The sequence below is a fragment of the Nymphalis io genome, chromosome 26, assembly GCF_905147045.1.
Source record: "Nymphalis io chromosome 26, ilAglIoxx1.1, whole genome shotgun sequence".
Taxonomy (NCBI): domain Eukaryota; kingdom Metazoa; phylum Arthropoda; class Insecta; order Lepidoptera; family Nymphalidae; genus Nymphalis; species Nymphalis io.
This window is the reverse complement of record NC_065913.1, coordinates 1,045,336-1,065,123: the sequence shown is the minus strand read 5'-3', so window position 1 is coordinate 1,065,123 and position 19,788 is coordinate 1,045,336. Positions and strand designations below refer to the sequence as shown.

At 33.0% G+C, this 19,788-nt stretch overlaps 1 protein-coding gene across 4 annotated transcripts in view; it reads right to left on the bottom strand.

Moving 5' to 3' along the window:
• LOC126778426 (hemicentin-1) overlaps window positions 1-19,788 on the bottom strand; it is a 448,643-nt gene that overhangs the window by 20,564 nt on the left and 408,291 nt on the right. For all 4 annotated transcript variants that reach the window (XR_007670140.1, XM_050501936.1, XM_050501937.1 and 1 more), the window contains exons 8-10: window positions 7,549-7,566; window positions 4,139-4,289; window positions 3,651-3,762 (exon numbers count right to left, since the gene is read on the bottom strand). Coding sequence is in view for 3 of the 4 variants with exons in the window: in XM_050501936.1 (XP_050357893.1) it covers window positions 3,651-3,762; window positions 4,139-4,289; window positions 7,549-7,566 (281 nt within the window). In the remaining variant the exon portion in view is untranslated. The remainder of the gene's footprint in view (window positions 1-3,650; window positions 3,763-4,138; window positions 4,290-7,548; window positions 7,567-19,788) is intronic.

Below are 19,788 nucleotides of genomic sequence, written 5' to 3'. Positions count from 1 at the left end.
ATGCGTTCAATTTATTTTTTTCTTTTGATATTCTTGGTTTGCAGATGAATATTACAAATGTACAAATGATTATTATATATGCTTGTAAATAATTTCGTCTAACCTGTAATCGCATAAGTACTTAATAAAATTTTCATACCATCCGATTTAACTCTTCAATATATATTGTACAACTTAAATATTTAAATCGTACTGATAATTACGCATGACTAGTAGCTGATTGTGTTCTACAAAGGCTTAATAGCTAATAAGCTTTTCCTTCGAGACAAACTAAAATAAGAAAGATTCCAATACGAAGTCTGCGAACGTATCAATTAACTTAGAAATGTCTGCATAGTGTGATAATAATAAAATTGTATAGTAAAATTATAAATTCCATTTTTTGCACTTTATTTTTATTTTATAATAATTTGGTTTTGTAACAACTTCAAGTAATTTTAAATATATAATACTCATTCAACACCGAATTTTATTTTGTTTAATTTATAACTACTTTTTTATTATTAATACATGGCTTAGGAGTTACTTGTGAATAACTATTGTTTAAAAATTTAACTTTAAACAAAATAGATATTTATTTATTATGAAGTCAAATAAAATAAGGAATATTAATAAAATAAACCAACAATAGGTTCCAATATAATATTAATATTAATATATAAATATTATTTAAATCAAATAACAAAAGAATCATTACGCAAAACATATATTACAACAAAAAATTACAAATCACATTAGAAAAAGATAGAGGGAAAAATTTATATTATATAAATAAATAATAAAATCAATATATAACAGTCCAATACAGAGTCGTATAGTACACGCAGATTTATCTTAGCTTCGATAAATTCTCTTCAGATGCAAACAACGAGATTAAAGCCATTTCCAACTTTCCGAGAATTAATTAACCTACACACCAATCGAGACGGATCACTGGATATAACACGATCATAATTGAAGATTAAATCGTTGTGATTAATTTATTTAACAATTTATTATATGTAACCATAAAGTAATTAGGAAAAAATATAGAAGGAAGGCAGATGTGACGTTGGTATTAATGGTCGTTGAAACAAATAAATGTGTAGGTAAAGATTCTAGTTGGTGATAGGTCTCTGTGCAAGGTATGTACTAGCCTCTGATCTAGTTCTGTTTTGGTACAAGGGACATAACATCTTACTTCCCAAGTTTGGTGGTGTATTGGTGATGGAATATTTGATGTTTTTTACGGCGCTAATATATATGGGCGGTCGTGACCACTTACCATCCGGTGGCCCAAAATTTTAAAGGACAACGAACAAAATTCTATACAAACATAATGTTACAAGTTATAGAAAATACTCTTTTTTTCTCTTTTTTTATTCTCATTGTATATTATTTAAGTTATCGTTATTATTCATCAAAAATCATTATCTTATCATCTTTATCTTATCATCATTAAAAAACAGTAGGAACAGGATTTATATAGATATTCGTTAATTAAATAAATATATTTTTGTTCCGTGTGCAAAATACTATCAGCGACGAAGTGTACACATCCACAAGGGAGAACACAGCGGCGGCGGAGTGGGAGCATGACAGCATACCTACCGGACCGTACCGGAGTCGGACCTACCCCCAATGTGCGCCAACTGATATTTCAAATCAAAAACACATCACACATACCACACAATCTAGGAAACTAAGAAAAAAGTGAACCTTAAAGATATTTCAGAGAATGTATTTCTATGAAAATATGTGGTCAGGTGTGTGTGTGTTTGTGTTTATCTACTGGAAACGTGTATGTAACCTTTGAGTTTGGATTCTTAGAACGAATATATTCTTACTTATTAGATTTTCCTTTAAGCACATACAAATTAATATTAAATACTTATTGGCTTCAAAGGATGATCATTAAGATTTTCTTAGAAAAAATTAATTAAGATAAGATTCATTAGTATCTTATTAAATAACAGGCTGATATATAATTATCTTACTTAGGGAATATGTTATAAACTTCAGACGATGAAGTTAGTTCCAAAAATTAGAACGTTGGTTCTGTATATATGTTTTTAATGAAATACTTCGAAGAGAAGATTCGAACTGACATTGACAGGTTTATAATACTAATGTACGTCACACAGTACAAAAAATTGTTTCTTCATTTATTAACACAGATATATTGCTCTGTTCTATATTCCGTACTATCTTTAAGTGGAAACTTTGTAGTTAAGTCTTAGAACTAATTGATTTATTTAATGTATGTGCCAAAGTACATAGCAGAATTGACTTGTAAACATGTGAGCTTTCAGTCTCAGCTGGCTCTAATCGTGTACCGATCTCACGAACACATTAACGAAATTACAATAACAGACCTTACGCTGATTTAGTTTGACGCTCGAAATCTTAGGCTTACTCGTCTGACGCTCGAAGTTAGCCCCTTCCGTGTACTGAGCGCTTATATGTTTACATACGTACATAATAATCGTTTTTCAGATTTTCAATTTATATCAATCGAATCAAAAATAGCACCCAGCAGTGACAGGAGGGCTGGTTCATTTTTCGTTCAGAAAATCGGAGTTGTGATTAAAAGGGCTAGGAATGGTGGCATTCTCGCCACAAATCTACGGGGTCACGATTTGTACAGTAGCTATTTTTTTTTGTATATATTTAAGGTTTTAATGTAAACCGATCCATATATATATATATATATATATATATATATATATATATATATATTATATATATATATATATATATTATACAGTTAATTATATATATATATATTTATATATATATATATATATAATTAAAAAAATCAAATCAAAATTAACTTATTCAACTAGGCTTTTGCATGTACTTTTAAATCAGTCAATACATTTTACTAACGGTTCGGTTAGATTATAACTAGAAGACCCGGCAAAAAACTAAGTAGCAGACAAGGATCGCTAAAACATATCTACGTAATACGTTCCAACCGAGCGAGTAATAAGATTCTTTATTCTTTATTTTAAGACGATTACTTGAAATTTATCTCCGACCGCTGAATTTAGCGCATGTATTTAATTTAATACGTTTGGAATCGCTTTGATGTTTTTATTACTTGCTTTTAGATTAGAATCGACTATTTATCCAACTCTGCAAAACCGAGAACGGTAATGTATTTAATCCTTTGTATTTTATCACAGTTGTATCATGGTTAGAATATCGACAATTGGCGTGTATAAATGCAGACTTAGGTCGAGTTAGGTTAGTTTTGTTTGTCAGAGCATCACGGTAGCATGCGAAAGCGATCCCGTAGCGCTCCTCGTTGAAACGGAAAAGGTACCGCTGGTTTTTTAGGAGGTATTCCGATGTTCGGGGTACACTCGGCATCTTGGACACCGGCGAGCCCCTAATAAGGTTTTTAGTAGTACCAATTTACAAAAACGTGAAATCCAAAAAACACAAGGGACATAACATCTTAATTCCCAAAGTTGATGGCGCTTTGAAAATATAAGGAATGGTTAATATTTCTTACGATGCAAATGATTATGGTTAGCGATGACAAATTACTACGAAACTATCTTAAGTCATTGCTAATTGTTCTTTTGCTTTATGTCATGATAGGGTTGCCAGTATATAAAAGTCTGTGTAGCCGCAGTGTGTTCCATAACTATACAGAAACTTACCATATAACTTCTCTCAGTGATGAGGGATTGCTCTCGTATTCGCTTTTAAGAAGAATCTTTTGTCCTTCAACTACTGTGATGTTGGATGGACCAACGTGGACAATCGGAGGATCTGAAATTGATATAGATGTAAAAGGTAAAGGAAGTTATGTGAGCATCAGAAATCATGGACACTTGACATTTAATAGCATAGCAAAAGAAAAGATCACTAATATGTAAGTGACATTCTGTACTCGTAAATGTGCCATTGCAGGGGAAATCCCTCAACTTGAGAAAAAGGTTTGGTGATAATTCTACCAAGTCCATAACAACTTGTCTTATTGCCTCTACTGGCGATCGGAATTACAAAATTGAATTTAATAGGGAAATGCTGCTAGCATTCCTTCCACCATCTTACGTTGTCATTATTTTTCGGTATTTGTATTTGAGACGATAATATAAAAAAAAATTATGTATAAAAAGTATGAACAGCTCAAGATACAACTTACACCAAATCTCCAATTCAAGAGTTGCATGTATCGGATGATCTTTCGTCTCCAGCATGACGTCATTCACCGCCTTGCAGATAAATTTTCTTCCGTTTTCATAACGCGTCGCCTCGAATGTGAGGTTCGATTGTGTTTCAAATGTTTTGTCGCTCTGAAAATTAACAACTATATACAATAATAATAAGGTAAACAAATAATTTCGGGATGGATTCGGACTGCCCAAGATCGGGATGGTTGGCGTTCTATGGGGGAGGCTTTCGTCCAGCAGTGGACGTGGACGTTGAAAAAAAAAACAAATAAAGTTAAGAATTCTTTTTTAATAGGCTATTATATTATATAAGACGTTCTAAATGAAACGTTAATAAATTTGCCTGTACTTAATAATATCGTCCTAATATTAATCTCTAGCTAACTGATACGATACGTCCACACATTGCGAGTTACTGCAGCGATTGCGTAGGACGACTCACACGCTAGATCACCGTGTAAACCAGGCATAACGTAAAATTTCAACTTTTCCATGGTCACACAGCAACACTAAAGAAAACAAATGAGCAACTAATATTCTAATAGAATACTCAACACACATCCTCTTCCAAACGAGGGTGACGCCGTGGGCGAAAACTAGTTATAATAATAATAATTCAACACAAACAAAAGCTATATTAAGTGGAAAGTGTTCCTTTTATAATGTTTTTGACGTACATCAAGAAATGTAACCGTTTCAAAGTTATTATTTAATGCGGCCTACAGTTTATACCGAGTTGTTGGTATAAAATTTTAATTGTGCACCCTTGAGGCTCTTAACAATTTCGAACTGTCAGTCTGTCTTTACGAAGTTTTGTTACGGACATAGAATTTATGGACGTGACAGGTCCAAAGATGATTGGATTTATATTGAAACATAAATGAAAATAGTTATTGTAATGTACATACTTAAAATTAAAATTGCCTTATATATTTACGAGGTGTTAAAGTAAATTTTAATCTTTCTGTCAATATGGAATTAAGAAGATTAAAATTTGAAATCACAAGACACAACATTGAATAATTAATATCCCTTAAACAACTTTTATCGCCGGCTCTACATAGTCTATGAAATTTAAATAGTTAATATTTCTTACAGCGCTAATGTCTATGGGTGGTGGTTATCACTTACCATCAGGGGAAACACCATCTATTTTATAGTGTGAAATGGAACTCAGTAGCAGCGTTTTGTAAAAAACTCAATCTTCAACTTCTCCTATCTCTAACTTCTCCTTTGCTCAATATACCATAAGAGGTATGGGCTCTGTTATATATAATAAGTAAAAATAGTAGCATCTGATAATAATGCTAATAGTGGATAGTTTCTACACAGATGCTTAGCCCTCCCACCAGTAGAAACTATTCTACTGGTGGGAGGGCTCGCCTAGGTAGGTGCCACCCACTTATCAAATATTCTACCGCAAGACAGCATTACTTGCTATTGTTGTTTTCCGGTTTGAAGGGTGAGTGAGCCAGTATAATTACCGGCACAAGGGATATAACATCTTAGTTCCTAAGGTTGGTGGCGCATTGGCAATGTAAGCGATGGTTAACATTTCTTATAATGCCAATGTCTACGGGTGTTGGTGACAACTTATCATCAGGTGGCTCATATGGTCGTCCGCCTTCCTATTCTATAAAAAACCGTTGTAGCACTAATTGGTGGTTCCAGGTTTCAAAATTCTACGTACCCGATTTTAATTTGTATAATGGAAACATTTCCAATTTAATAATGATTTAATTGAGATTAATCTCTTCCAGCGATAACACAGTAAACTTCAGAGAAAGTATTTGCATTTTAGATAGAAATTAATGAGTTATGTATAAACAATAAGACGTGGGCGTGTAATGTGTCTTTGTTGGTACTTTATTATTTTAATGTTCGCTCGTTTGTAGAAAGTTTAAAAGTGATAGATTGGGGGTAAATCTTTGAGTTTATATGATAATATCATTATTATTCAACTAGCTGCCCGTTTTGATTTCGTTTTGGTATTACTTTATATAATTATACAAAATAATCCCTTTTTTTTATCTAGTAATAAAACGAAATTATTTGAAAACTTATGTTTCCGGACAATGAAATTTATTTTGTAATAATCCTAACGATTTACGTAAAATTCGTTCTTAGTGAGCATCTACGTCGCTAAAGGAATAATATGCAAATTGTGTAGTCAATCGGATCTATAATATCGAAGATCGCGTGGTGACCCAGTCAGTCATTATATTTCGCTTATATATATATTTAGTGGTTGACTGCCTCGTTGGTCCAGTGGCTTGATGTAAGGACGCAGACCTGGAGTTAAATTCCCAGGTCGGGCCAATAAAAAGTAAATTGGATTTTTCTGTCAGAAAATTCTCAGTAGCAGCCCGGGGTCTGGAAGTTGGAAGTGTGTACACTCCCGTGCCTCGGAAAGCACGTAAAGTCGTTGATCCTGCGCCTGAACTCTTTCCGGTCTTGTCGGATTACCGTCTCATCGGATTATGAGAGTTAGGGAATAGAGAGGGCACCTATGTTTGCGCACACACTTGTACACTATAATATCTCCTGCGTAGTTGGCTAATCTCTTTTGAGATTGGCCGCCGTGGTCAAAATCGGTCTGGAGGACATTATTATAATATTATATTTAGTGTTGTAGTCGTGATATTTAATATCTGTAGTGTTTATTTAATGAATTGAAATGCACCCGGATTAAATTTTACCTTTGAATAACTAAAACAAAATGTGTGATTTGATTTTAATTTCAATGGTCATTGGTGGATAGTAGCTATGAAGCAACATGTCCAATGAGCGCTTAGTATTAGCTTAGGTTTGTCTGAAGTTGTGTAACAGCCTGTGAATGTCCCACTGCTGGACTAAGGACTCCTCTACCTTTTTGAGATTTGAAGGTTTGTAGCTTATTCCACCACTCAAAGCTCTTCTATCACTTATATAATCCTGTACAGTATACAGTAACAGCGTGTTAATGTCCTACTGCTGGGCTAAGGCCTCCTCTCCCTTTTGAGAAGGTTTCAAGCTTATTCCACCACGCTGCTTCAATGCGGAGCAGCGGAATTTCAGTGAAATTAGACACATACAGGTTTCCTCACGATGTTTTCCTTCACCGTCAAACACGAGATGAATTATGATTACAAATTAAGCACATGCAATATTCAATGGTGCTTGCCCGGGTTTGAATCCACGATCATCGGTTAAGATTCACGTGTTCTTACCACTAGGCCATCTCGCTTTCATCACAAAAATATTAAATACAAAAATATAAAGATATAATAATTTATTTTCATTGAATATAAATTTTCAAAGATCATTCAGATATAGTTTCCCATCGATAATTAGCGACATTTATTAAGTTTTTGTTAGATAATTTAAAATTATAATCACTTACCGATTCGAATTCCTTATTCTGATCAGGACATGAAACAAAGAAAACATAATGTTATTAACACATAATTTAATATTACTAAATATATCTGTTTACAAAAAGCAATAATTGTGTAAACACAGTAACAGCCTGTGAATGTCCCACTGCTGGGCTAAGGCCTCCTTTCCCTTTTTTAGGAGAAGGTTTGGAGCTTATTTCACCACGCTGCTCTAATGCGGGTTGGTGGAATACACATGTATTATATTATACATATTGCAATACACATTGTGTATATATTATGAAGTAAATTAGTTATAAGAATATTTATATATACTTATGGTTATATATTAGTATTGTTGTTGGTACAATTTTAATACCGCCTTCAAGGATTTCTGTTTACCCTAAAGTCCGCCTCTTGTTCCAACCGCATATTGTGGTGATAAATAATAATAATATAATAATAATATCCGGAAACATTTTTCACACACGGCCATCTGATCCCAAATCAAGCTTGTACAAAGCTTGTGCTATGGAAACCAGACAACTGATATACTACATATACTACTTTTCTTTTGTAAATACATACTTATATAGATAATTACACCCAGACTCAGGACAAACAGACATGTTTATGCACACAAATGTCTGCCCTGGGTGGGAATCGAACCCACAACCTTCGGCGTGAAAGGCAAGTGTCTACCAACCACGCCAACCGGCTTGTCAATAATTGGCTTGTAAATAAAGTTCTTAAATAAAATAAAAAATAAATAAAGAGAGCCAGAAAATTACATCTGATCAATTGCCTTATATATAATCTTTAATTTATATAAAAGCATTAAATATATACAAATAAAAATAAGCTATTGTACAAACCTCGACCGAGTGGAATGGTGGCAAGAACGCTTGCAGCATTTCCCCTTTGAAACGTAATTACGATTTTGAATTGAGAAATAATTTTCATAAATAAGATTTATTAATTGACTACCCAGACCTTACATATGACAAAGGTTGTGGCATTCAAATATTATTGGGCTTTTTCCTATAAGAAATGTTCGATAGCAGGAGTCTGCCAGCGAGAAGGTAACATTTCTTCAGTGAATATAGATTTGTTGATTGACGTGAAAAACTAGACAATCCTTAATATATTTATTATATTATAGGTAGGTGGACGAGTAAATGGGCCACCTAATGGTAAGTGGTCACCAATGCCCATATGCATTGGCATTGTAAGAAATGTTAACCATCGCTTACATCGCCAATGCGCCACCAACCTTGGGAACTAAGATGTTATGTCCCTTGTACCTGTAATGATACTGGGTCACTGACCCTTCAAACCGAAACACAACAATACCAAGTACTGCTGTTTTGCGGTAGAATATCTGAAAGGGTGGTACCTACCCTGACGAGCTAGCACAAAGCCCTCCCACAAAACTACCAACCAAACCTAATAGCTTAAGTCTTTTAACGTTAATCTTTAGGTTTTTTTTTATATGAACAGTTCATCATTGTACATTTATGAACAGACAAAATATTTCATTGCAACTCTCTATTAAAATTATTAAATTGTGTAATTATCATCAGAGTGCATTGAATAATAGACTTGAGTGCGCAACATTCATTACCGAATCGCATTTCGGAAGTCGACGGGAATTCCCCGTTTCAAGGAATCCCGCAAAGGATTTAATTTAATACGTAAAGTTAATTGGCTTATGATCTTGAGTAAGATTATTAATTTACGATGGAATTCTCGAATTCACACTTAGTTTTTGCTTCGCTGAATTTAGTTATATATATTGTTATATGTTACAGTTTGGGGGGGGGCGGTGTTGATTAAATATGTTCTTCAGGTTTTGGGCGATGTTATCTTTGGATTGGTGAGATTGTTTAGTTAAATTTAAATTCTAATATATAATTTATATCTACATATATAATACATATAAAATTTGTTTTACTTTAATTTCATTTGCATCTATAAATACAAAAGAGATGGCAATGGTTAGAACATGTGGTTCTTAAACGATGATTGGGTTTAACTCACGCAAGCACCACTGTATTTTCGTGAGCTTGATTTTTCCTCCTTAATCAATTGAAAATCTTTGTATGTGTGCCGTCAGCACATCGCCTTTTTAGTTGTACTCCATATTTGAGCATAACGAAATCATAACAATTTCTTATTCGAATATTATTTATTTATTTAATACATCAAGCAGTCAGTACAGGGTACTTAAACAATTGTGACGTGTCGTTAATAAAAATATATTATTCCTTCGGTCTTTGAGTATTGGTTAGCCTCATACCTGGATCCGTCTCTCAACAATATACGCCTCAGTATCTCAAGATAGCCTACACGCTAAATATGCAACAACATGCATTTGTCAGCTTAGTAGAATTAGTTCTAAACTTTTTCTTAAAAGGAGGACGTTTTGCCTAGCAGTAGTTACTATACTTTTCTGCATGTATGGCAGTTGTGGGTCCCGCGTTGTCAAATTTCATGTGCAGTAAGAATAAATAACAACACATTCCAGTCAGTCAAACAGTTTATCGAAAATAAATCTTGGATCAGTCTCGACCTCCGAGGTGATGACAGTTGCATCAATAGATGTCTGTACATTTGTTTTAATAAAACTAGAGAACAACAATTATTGGAATACAGAACCTTAAATTTACCACCTGTTTGAGTTTCAAACAATTGTAATAAACACAGTATTCTTATTATAATCTAGATAAATGTTCACAGCATGAAAATATCCCTTACAGTATTTTGCATTGGGAATTTTTCAACGCTTTTAAGGAACTAATTGGTTGGAATTTCACTTTGGCCGAGTTTTTGTTGACTTTTTCTTATTGTATCCTATAGGGATGGACGATTGACGATACATTTTATCGATAGTTTTTATTGAGATTTATTACATAACATATATGTGGGCAATTCACATAAAACAATAAGCATTTTAAAACAATTTATAGTTTTAATTTTTTCAAATGCATTGATTTGTTTTGTTTTTATCATGATTACTTGTGATTTGCCTTCCTTCATAACATTTGATTATGAAATCAGGTTGTGTCAAAATATATACGTCTTAGAAAGAAATCTTGTATGTGTATGACCATGAAAGAGTTGCCCACATAATTATATCTAATAAAAATATTGAATCTAATTAATAACTTTAATTAATTATTCAGTAATATAAAGTGAACAATAATAGTAATAAATAAATATCACTCGAAGTGTACACAAATGAACTCTCATAGAGCAATTTGTGCGTATTTCAAACTAAAAAAGTGCTTATTCAGACGATTTTTGTTTAATAAATGATTAATTAAAGCTGGAAATACGCCCTGCTTAAAAGTTAACAACTATTAATTAACCTCATCAATTTTTCTTTAAAATATATTTTCTAACACAAATACATAGTCTTTCAATATATATGTTTTTTTGGTGTCTTCAAATCCAGAGAAAACAGGTTTCTTATAGGCAAGCGTGCTACATCTTAGACCGTGTCGATGCTTAACATCAGGCAAGTCAACGGTCAAACGCTGGCCTATTAATGGTAAAAAAAATATATATATATATATTTGGTTTAAAGAAATTTATTTCTCATTAAGACATTAGTAACTTTCGCCAACGATATGTTTACACGCTGTACATAGAAAATAAAAATATATATTCATTATATTATATTTATTATAATTAATTATATCATATTATATTATGACTTCGATTCTAAAAACTTGATATATAAATATTTTATCGATATATAGTATCGATACCGTAACATCTATATGCCTTAATCCGATTACGATAGTAGGCTGCATTTCAAGGTATTTTCAAGTCACAAATGTTTTGTATTTATATTGTATTTACTGTTTACAGTGTTTCGACATTTTCTTTGAAATTTTCGTTTTATCGTTAAAGTCGGTTTCTGTTTTTAACTTTATATTTTCCTCAGCAAGTTTATTACTAAATACTTTCATATATGTAGTTTGTAATTGTATGTTGTTTTAGAAAGTCATATGCCCTGGTGGTAGGGCTTTGTGCAAGCTCGTCTGGGTAGGTACCACCCACTCATCAGATATTCTACCGCAAAACAGCAATACTTGATATTGTTGTGTTCCGGTTTGAAGGGTGAGTGAGCCAGTGTAATTACAGGCACAAGGGACATAAAATCTTAGTTCCCAAGGTTGGTGGCGCATTGGCTATAAGCGATGGTTGACATTTCTTAGAATGCCAATGTCTAAGGGCGTTTGGTGACCACTTACCATCAGGTGGCCCATATGCTCGTCCACCTTCCTATTCTATAAAAAAAAAAAAAAAAAATGCGATATTGATTGCAATTATTATAATATTTAAAGGATATATGAGTCAAAATTGCGTATTATATTTTACAGTTGGTTTAAGCACTGTCTCACAAAAAGATGGCTTATATAGAAAAAAAAAAACTCAGAGTTAGTATTTGTTGATTTTCATGCAAGAAATTTGTATAAATATATTATTTTATTAGCATAACTTTGTAATTGAAATAGTAGATAAGACTGTTGAGTCTCTTGTCGGTTCTTATCTATATTCTGAACCGGTGGTAGCTTTACATTTAATACCACGATTCAAAATAGCTTGTGAAAGTTTACTTGAATTAATTATATTTCGTTTTATATTTTTTGATACTATACGCTCTTAAAGTCATACATATCACTTATCATAATTAAGAATTGCTGAATACCTCTTTGTTCAAAAATGAATTTTTATACAAACTTTCACCCCCTTTAGCTTTCACCTTAGGGGGTAAATTTTCAAAAATCCTTTTTAGTGCTATCCCACTGTTTAAAAGTTCAAAGTAAATTTTCCTAGTTCTAACTTCAGTAGTTTGGTTGAGCGTTGATATATCAGACAGTCAGATACATATATATATGTTAGAGATAGTGAATATAAGCGGGTATACGACGTCACTTATTTTATTAGAATAGCAACGCCACACAACGTGATTGACGTCTTATGGGTTACTAGTCGGTTGTCAGACGTCAATTTTGGAAAAATATAAGACGGGCACCAATTTTATTATACATCCGACTTATGGAAATATAAATATATAATGGTGTATCTGTCAGTGGTGCGTGTAATCGTTTGTCGAGCGACCCACTTGGTTTCTTGCTCTCAGGACAGCGCGAGCGCCAAACGTGCGCGCTGACTGATTTAATAAAATGACAATGGCGGCCATTTAGATGACAGTCCATTTGAATCCGCGACATATAAAATATCATGACACAAGCTATTTATAATGAAATAAAATGATGTTAAATCACGTTTCCGTACATTTAAGCTTTTAATTAAATGTCTCATTCATATACACATATAAAATTTAATATAATAGTGCTTCAAATAATTGTTGATTAAAACTGTTACTTTTTATGTATAATTAATTTGTAGAACACATTTATATATTCAACTTTGTATTTCAAATATGTTATATTCAATAGTGTTTACCATACGCGGTAATAAGTCGAGATGGCCCAGTGGTAAGAACGCGTGAATCTTAACCGATGAACGTGGGTTCAAACCCGGGCCAGCACCTCTGAATTTTCATGTGCTTAATTTCTGTAAAGTACATACCTAACACATGCCCCCCCCCCCTCCCTAACACGTGATCGAAACCACGGTCGAAAACTAGTACACCATGTTCTGCCAAGCCTTAAATTAAAATACGACTTAAGGTAACGTGGTGGCTTCAAACGTTCTTAAGAGTACATTTGGTCTTTCCGAGCTGTGGGACATTACAGCAGTGGGATTGTTACTCTTACTTATAGTTTGGGTTAACATTTAAAATAAACAAACGACTCCTTTTTTGTCATCTTTAGTTAATAATATAACAAACAATCTTTATCGTCTACAGTAATTAATAAAATACATCAATTATAATTTATCAAAGAAAATTGATAGCTTCGATGAAAGTTTTATGAAACAAAATTAATTTTTAACCCGAGTGATTAATGATGAGTGACGTGTTTTGCTAGATTTTCTAGACTAAAGCCTGGTTTAGACTGACCTAAATATTTAATATGGTTTAATTTTGTTTTGATGTACAAAGTCGCTTCAAAGAGATCCCTTTTACCGATTCTCTTTTGTTTGGTTTATTATTTTTTATTTTTGTTATAAACGTTTTGTTTTGTTGTGTTACTTTGTGAATTTAATTTTCACATTTATTTTTAGTTTATTTGTGATACACTTGTAATTGACATGAATTATTACATTATTAGATATTATATTATTGTTATATTATTTAATTTGTAAATGATTTGCTTGATAATTAGTGTTTTTACAAATAAAATAAAGTAAATATATTATTGCCATCCTGATACCAGAAGGCTAGTCTAAGTCCTAATATTGGATTGATTAAGGCTAAGCTTGTTACTATCACAATGCTGGACAAAGGCCACATTTTCTTAACAAAAAGGCTTGGAACGCATATCGCCACTTACGTCAAACATTAGATATACGTGACAAAATCATATCTAACATATGACGGGTATTTTAAAAGGTTTTTTTTTAATGAGCACTAGATGAATTATTACGTATCTGAACCATGACCTTCAATAACCAATTACAGTTAGTTTTAAACCAATTAAATGTCAACAATACATATATTGTCTTATAACAGTTTTATTAAAGCACATAACAGTTACATATACATATGTTATATGCTAACTTTTATAACTAACATTCCCCTTAGGGTAGAGTGGGGTAAATTAGCGCACGTCGATCAGTTCATCTCGAAGACGTCGGTGACAGAATGAAAAATTGCACAAACTTAATTCACCACCACGACATTCGATGTAGGGAAAATTGATGCGGCATTCATTATTGTTGATAAAAATTAACTTATCAAAATTGAAATAAATTTATAATAAGGTATATAAAAGCACTTTTCAATCGTCATAATTATTATAACCGGTTCGGAATGTAGATACCTAGAAAACCGGCAAGATTTATAGTAGTTACTCTTTTCCAACAATTTACTTGATATGTAATTTCATTTTTACATAAGAATTATTTACATTAAATATTATATTTAATTTTTATTTGCCTTAAATATATGCAATTAAAAATAGCTACTGTACAAAACATGGCCGCGTGGAAAGGTGGTGAAATGCTAGCAGCATTTCCCTTTTGAATCGCAATTTCGATCCTCTGTGCGAAAATGGAACAGCCCTCTTGTACCAGTATGCCTGTACTAATAAGACGAAGTGTTGTATTTTAATTAAAAAGCCGAGATGGCCTAGTGGTTAGAACGCGTGAATCGTAACCGATGATCGTGGGTTCCCCGTGGGTTTCCGTGTGGAAACCCGGGCAAGCACCACTGAATTTTCATGTGCTTAATTTGTGATTATAATTTATCTCGTGCTTGACGGCGAAGGAAAACATCGTGAGGAAACCTACATGTGTCTAATTTCATTGAAAATATGTCACATGTGAATTCTACCAAACCGCATTTTAGCAACGTGGTGGAATAAGCTCTAAACCTTCTCCTCAAAGAGAGAGGAGGCCTTAGCCCAGCAGTGGGACATTAACAGGCTTTTACTGTTGTATTTTAATTAATGTCTTTGCACTATTACTCCAAGGTCCAAGAGTTTCAACTGTAAACGGAACGAAAAAATAAATTGAAAAATCATTATTATTTTTTTCAAGTACAATTCGTAATGCAGTTTATATTCTTGCAACCATTCCACGCTGTAATAATTTGTACAGGTGTTATTGTTAAATCATCGTGTTATTTAAAAGATCATAGTATTAACTTTAAATAAAGCTTTTATTTTAAAACAATAAGCTTGAGCACGACATACCGATTTATAATTTACAAAGTAAAAAAATATTGTCCAGCATAATATTTATTTAACATGGAAATATGTATAATAAATGCATCGATGTTAAAATTTCATAACAAATAAAAGACAATACTTTTTTATTTTAATTGACAAAGAATGAAATTTATTATGTTTTATATTTTTATTATTCTCAATCAAAACCGAGAATGCGATGCTGATTGCGAGAATAACGAAAATGCAATTCCATTGTAATTTAAGACAAAATAAAAATATTCGACCATTCTGACATTTTTATTTTGGCTTGTCAAAACAGTCGGCGAACGCATTCGATAAAATTGATGATGTATTGAAAACGTTATAACTATATTAACAAATGAAAAGGTGATATTTTTTACTACCCAATTAAAAATTACTAATTTGAATTTTTGTTTCTCCGCGATGTTTGCCTTCGCCGCTGAGCATTACATGAATTAAGGACAAATTAAGCACATGGCACAATCCTGGGTTTGAACCTATAATACTTCTAACCATTAAGCCATCTCTCTCATATAAAATTCAACCTATATATTACATATTTTATATCGATATACATTAATATTATTCGTGACAGATTTACAAACATTCAGTATTAGCGTTTCCAGTAATATATATATAATATGTAGGAAAATTTAATTTCCTGTAGAAAGGGACGGTTAATTAAGACACCAGACATGTTAGATTAATGTTCTCATATTGAAAAGGATATACCGTTTGAATGTATGTGAATATTTACAAAGCGAGATATTAGCATTGACTTACGTCAGTATCTGATCGACTATATTTACGAGTGTCATGGATTGTCTAATAGAATATGATATATGACTTTACTTTTTAGACTGCCTCGTTGGTCTAGTGGCTACACAGACTCGGAGGTCCTGGGTTAAATTCTCAGTAGCAGCTAGGAGTCTGGAAGTTGGAAGTGTGTACTCTCCCGTGCTTTGAGCACGTAAAGCCGTTGGACCTGCGCCTGAACTCTTTCCGGTTGTGTCGGATTGCCGTCCCATCGGATTATGAGAGTTAGGGAATAGAGTGCCCCTGTGTTTGCCACACGCGCTTTTGTACTATAATATCTCCTGTGCAGTTGGCTTATTGATTGGGCGCCGTAGCCGAAAACGGTCTGGAGCCCATTATGGTATGCCTTAAAAAACATGACAGTTGGAATTATTTTTTTAATTTGGTTTTGGAACACCTTCCATTCACAGAGTGCAGCATTACCACAGCTTTTACCAGATTCGCAAATGAAATCGTTTAATGTGTTGAGTTTCATATATTATTATTTAATTGATAGAAAAGGATAACTGCTGAATTTCTTGCTAGAATCTACATCCCGAACCGACGGTAACTTTAAATTTAACTTGCAAATTGACTATTCAAAAGTGCTTATGAGAGACTATTCGATTAATGTGTATTTTTTTGTAATAAAACTTAGTCTGAGGTTGTTCAAATGAAGTCGTTATCTTTGAGTATCTGTAATAAAGTACGGTTAGTGGATCGTCTGCAACAAAAACTCGAATCGGGCAATTCCCAGATCTCAAAAAAAAACCGTTACATTTCTGGCGTAAGAGATATGAGGTAGCGATAAAATATGACTAGTATTTGCCCGCGACTTCGCTCATATATTTGGAGATGTTTATACATATGTATATTTTACTTTACTCTATTGTACACCACAAAGATTAAAAACAGGCAGTCATTAATAGGCAGGGACTGAGGAATGCCGACTCCAAGTAGTAATTCTATCGCTTTTTTATTATACAGCTTCAATGCTCAAATGCGAATGAATTGTGAATGATCTATATTAATAGTATGTGTACATTTTTTATTTTATTTTATTTAAATAACTTTATTGTACACACGCAACAAAAAAAACAAGTATAAATAAAAGAAAAAGAAAAACAATAGCTTAAGAATAGTCATGCTATATAATAATAATTATGGACTGTAAAATGACAGCATACAAGGGGCGGCCTTATCACTCAAGTAATCTCATAATATATCGTCGTCGTTTATCGCTAGATCCCATAACATGCGTCTGAACATTAAGTTGCGCAGCTTGAAGTAAATGAGAGAATGAGTAACGAGGCGCATTTGCAGAGATGCCCTCGATTAAAATAATCACAAAGAAGTTTATAAAGAAAACTATATGTTTTCTTTGTTACGCGCCTCTTTATCTTGGTCGGGTAATGTGTGTCATATTACTGGAAGCTCTCACATAAGACTCGAATGTATTATTTAAAGCTAGTTTTCGCCCGCGGTTTCGCTCGCATGTTGGTTGGGTTGGTGTTAGGTATATAAGAAGTAGCATATGTTCCTCCTTGGGGTTCAAGTTTGCTTCATTGCAAATTTTATCAAAGTGGTTTAGCCATGAAAGAGTAACGGACAGACATACTTGCTTTCGAATTTATAACATTAGTATAAATTTATATAGGGTCAAACGTGATAGTTTCAGAATGTAGATTCTACCGAGAAGAAGCGGCAAGAAACTCAATAGTTAATCTTTTTATTAATCATAAAATTACATGTAATAATCACATAATATAATAATAACATATAATAACATCTATAAAGCCTGTATACATCTCGAAGCTCTTCTATCACTTAGATAATCCTATACAGTAACAGTAACAGTGCGTTAATGACCCACTGCCGGGTTAAAGCCTCTTCTCCCTTTTGAGGAGAAGCTTTGGAGCTTATTCCACCACGCTGCTCCAATACGGGTTAGTATTTGAAATTAAAATTGTGCCATTTGTGTATTTTACACATGTGGCAGAATTTCAATGAAATTAGACATATGCAGGTTTCCTAACGATGTTATCCTTCACCGTCAAGCATGAGATGAATTATAAACTTAAATTAAGCACATAAAAATTCAGTGGTGCTTGCCCGGGTTTGAACCCACGCTCGTCGGTTAAGATTCACGCGTTCTAACCACTAGACCATCTCGGCCTTGTTGTACAGTATAATGAGCCTGAAATCACAGCTACGCATTCTATATAGTTAATATTAAATTATTTCTTAAATAACATATCTACTAAGTTTGTCAACATTCTACGAACCAGTGATAGCTTTTAATGAATTTTGCTTGTATATAAATTATACATGTTAATACACAAGAGCCGAAATGGCACAGTGGTTAGAACATGTTAATCTTTATGTTTACAATTTAGTGAAAGAAAACACCTTGAGGAAACCTGTGTGCCAAATGATATTCTACAGCAGCAGTAAGTACGTGAGTAAGTGAGTAAAGTACGTGAAAGTAGTTGATGTTTTACTATATTTGAAACACAGCCAGATATGTTCCCTGGGTGATTAAAACACCAGTACTTGGTATTGTTGTGTTCCAGTTTGAAGGGTGAGTGCCAGTGTAATTTTTTTTTTTTTTTTTTTTTTTTTTTTTTTTTTTTTTTTTTTTTTTTTTTTTTTTTTTTTTTTTTTTTTTTTTATAGAATAGGAAGGCGGACGAGCATATGGGCCACCTGATGGTAAGTGGTCACCAACGCTCTTAGACATTGGCATTGTAAGAAATGTCAACCATCGCTTACATATCCAATGCGCCACCAACCTTGGGAACTAAGATTTTATGTCCCTTGTGCCTGTAATTACACTGGCTCACTCACCCTTCAAACCGGAACACAACAATATCAAGTATTGCTGTTTTGCGGTAGAATATCTGATGAGTGGGTGGTACCTACCCAGACGAGCTTGCACAAAGCTCTACCACCAGTACAGGCACAAGGGACTTGTCATCCTAGTTCCCAAGGTTAGTGACGTATTGGCTATGTAAGGTGTGGTTAACATTTCTTACATTTCAATTCCAATGTCCGTCCGCCTACCGATTCTAAAAAAAAAAAAAAAGGTCATATCATCAATGATTCATTTAATACAAGTATTTTGAATAAGTTGATTCATTAGCAAAATTCTATTTGATAAAAGGACCAAAGCATTCTGTGTAATGAAATCCGTGTTTAAAGTCGACAGTGAAGAATGGCGGGTTCGGCTTTAAGGATATATTTTTAATTAAATTGTTTGCGCCTTCATTATGTACTAAGTCAATTTACGAAGATTAAACTTTTAGAAAAATCTTAATTGTTATTTATAGAAGTCAAAGTTAAATAATCCTTCATTGTTATTTATACCAACAATAGAGTTTAACTTTTGTAATATTATTTTATAAATTTTCAAGATTTGTTAAGATAAGAAGACATAACAAACAATAAAAAAATCGATATGACTTTCACATTTCAATAGATTTTCAATAAAAGTATTAGGTTGTTACATTAAATTAAATGTAAAGCTACCACTTAGAAATGTAGATTCTGCAGAGATGAACCGGCAAGAATTTCAGTAGTTACTTATTCCGATCAACTTACATCGGTTCATTAAGAACAATTCAATTATTATTACCAGAGA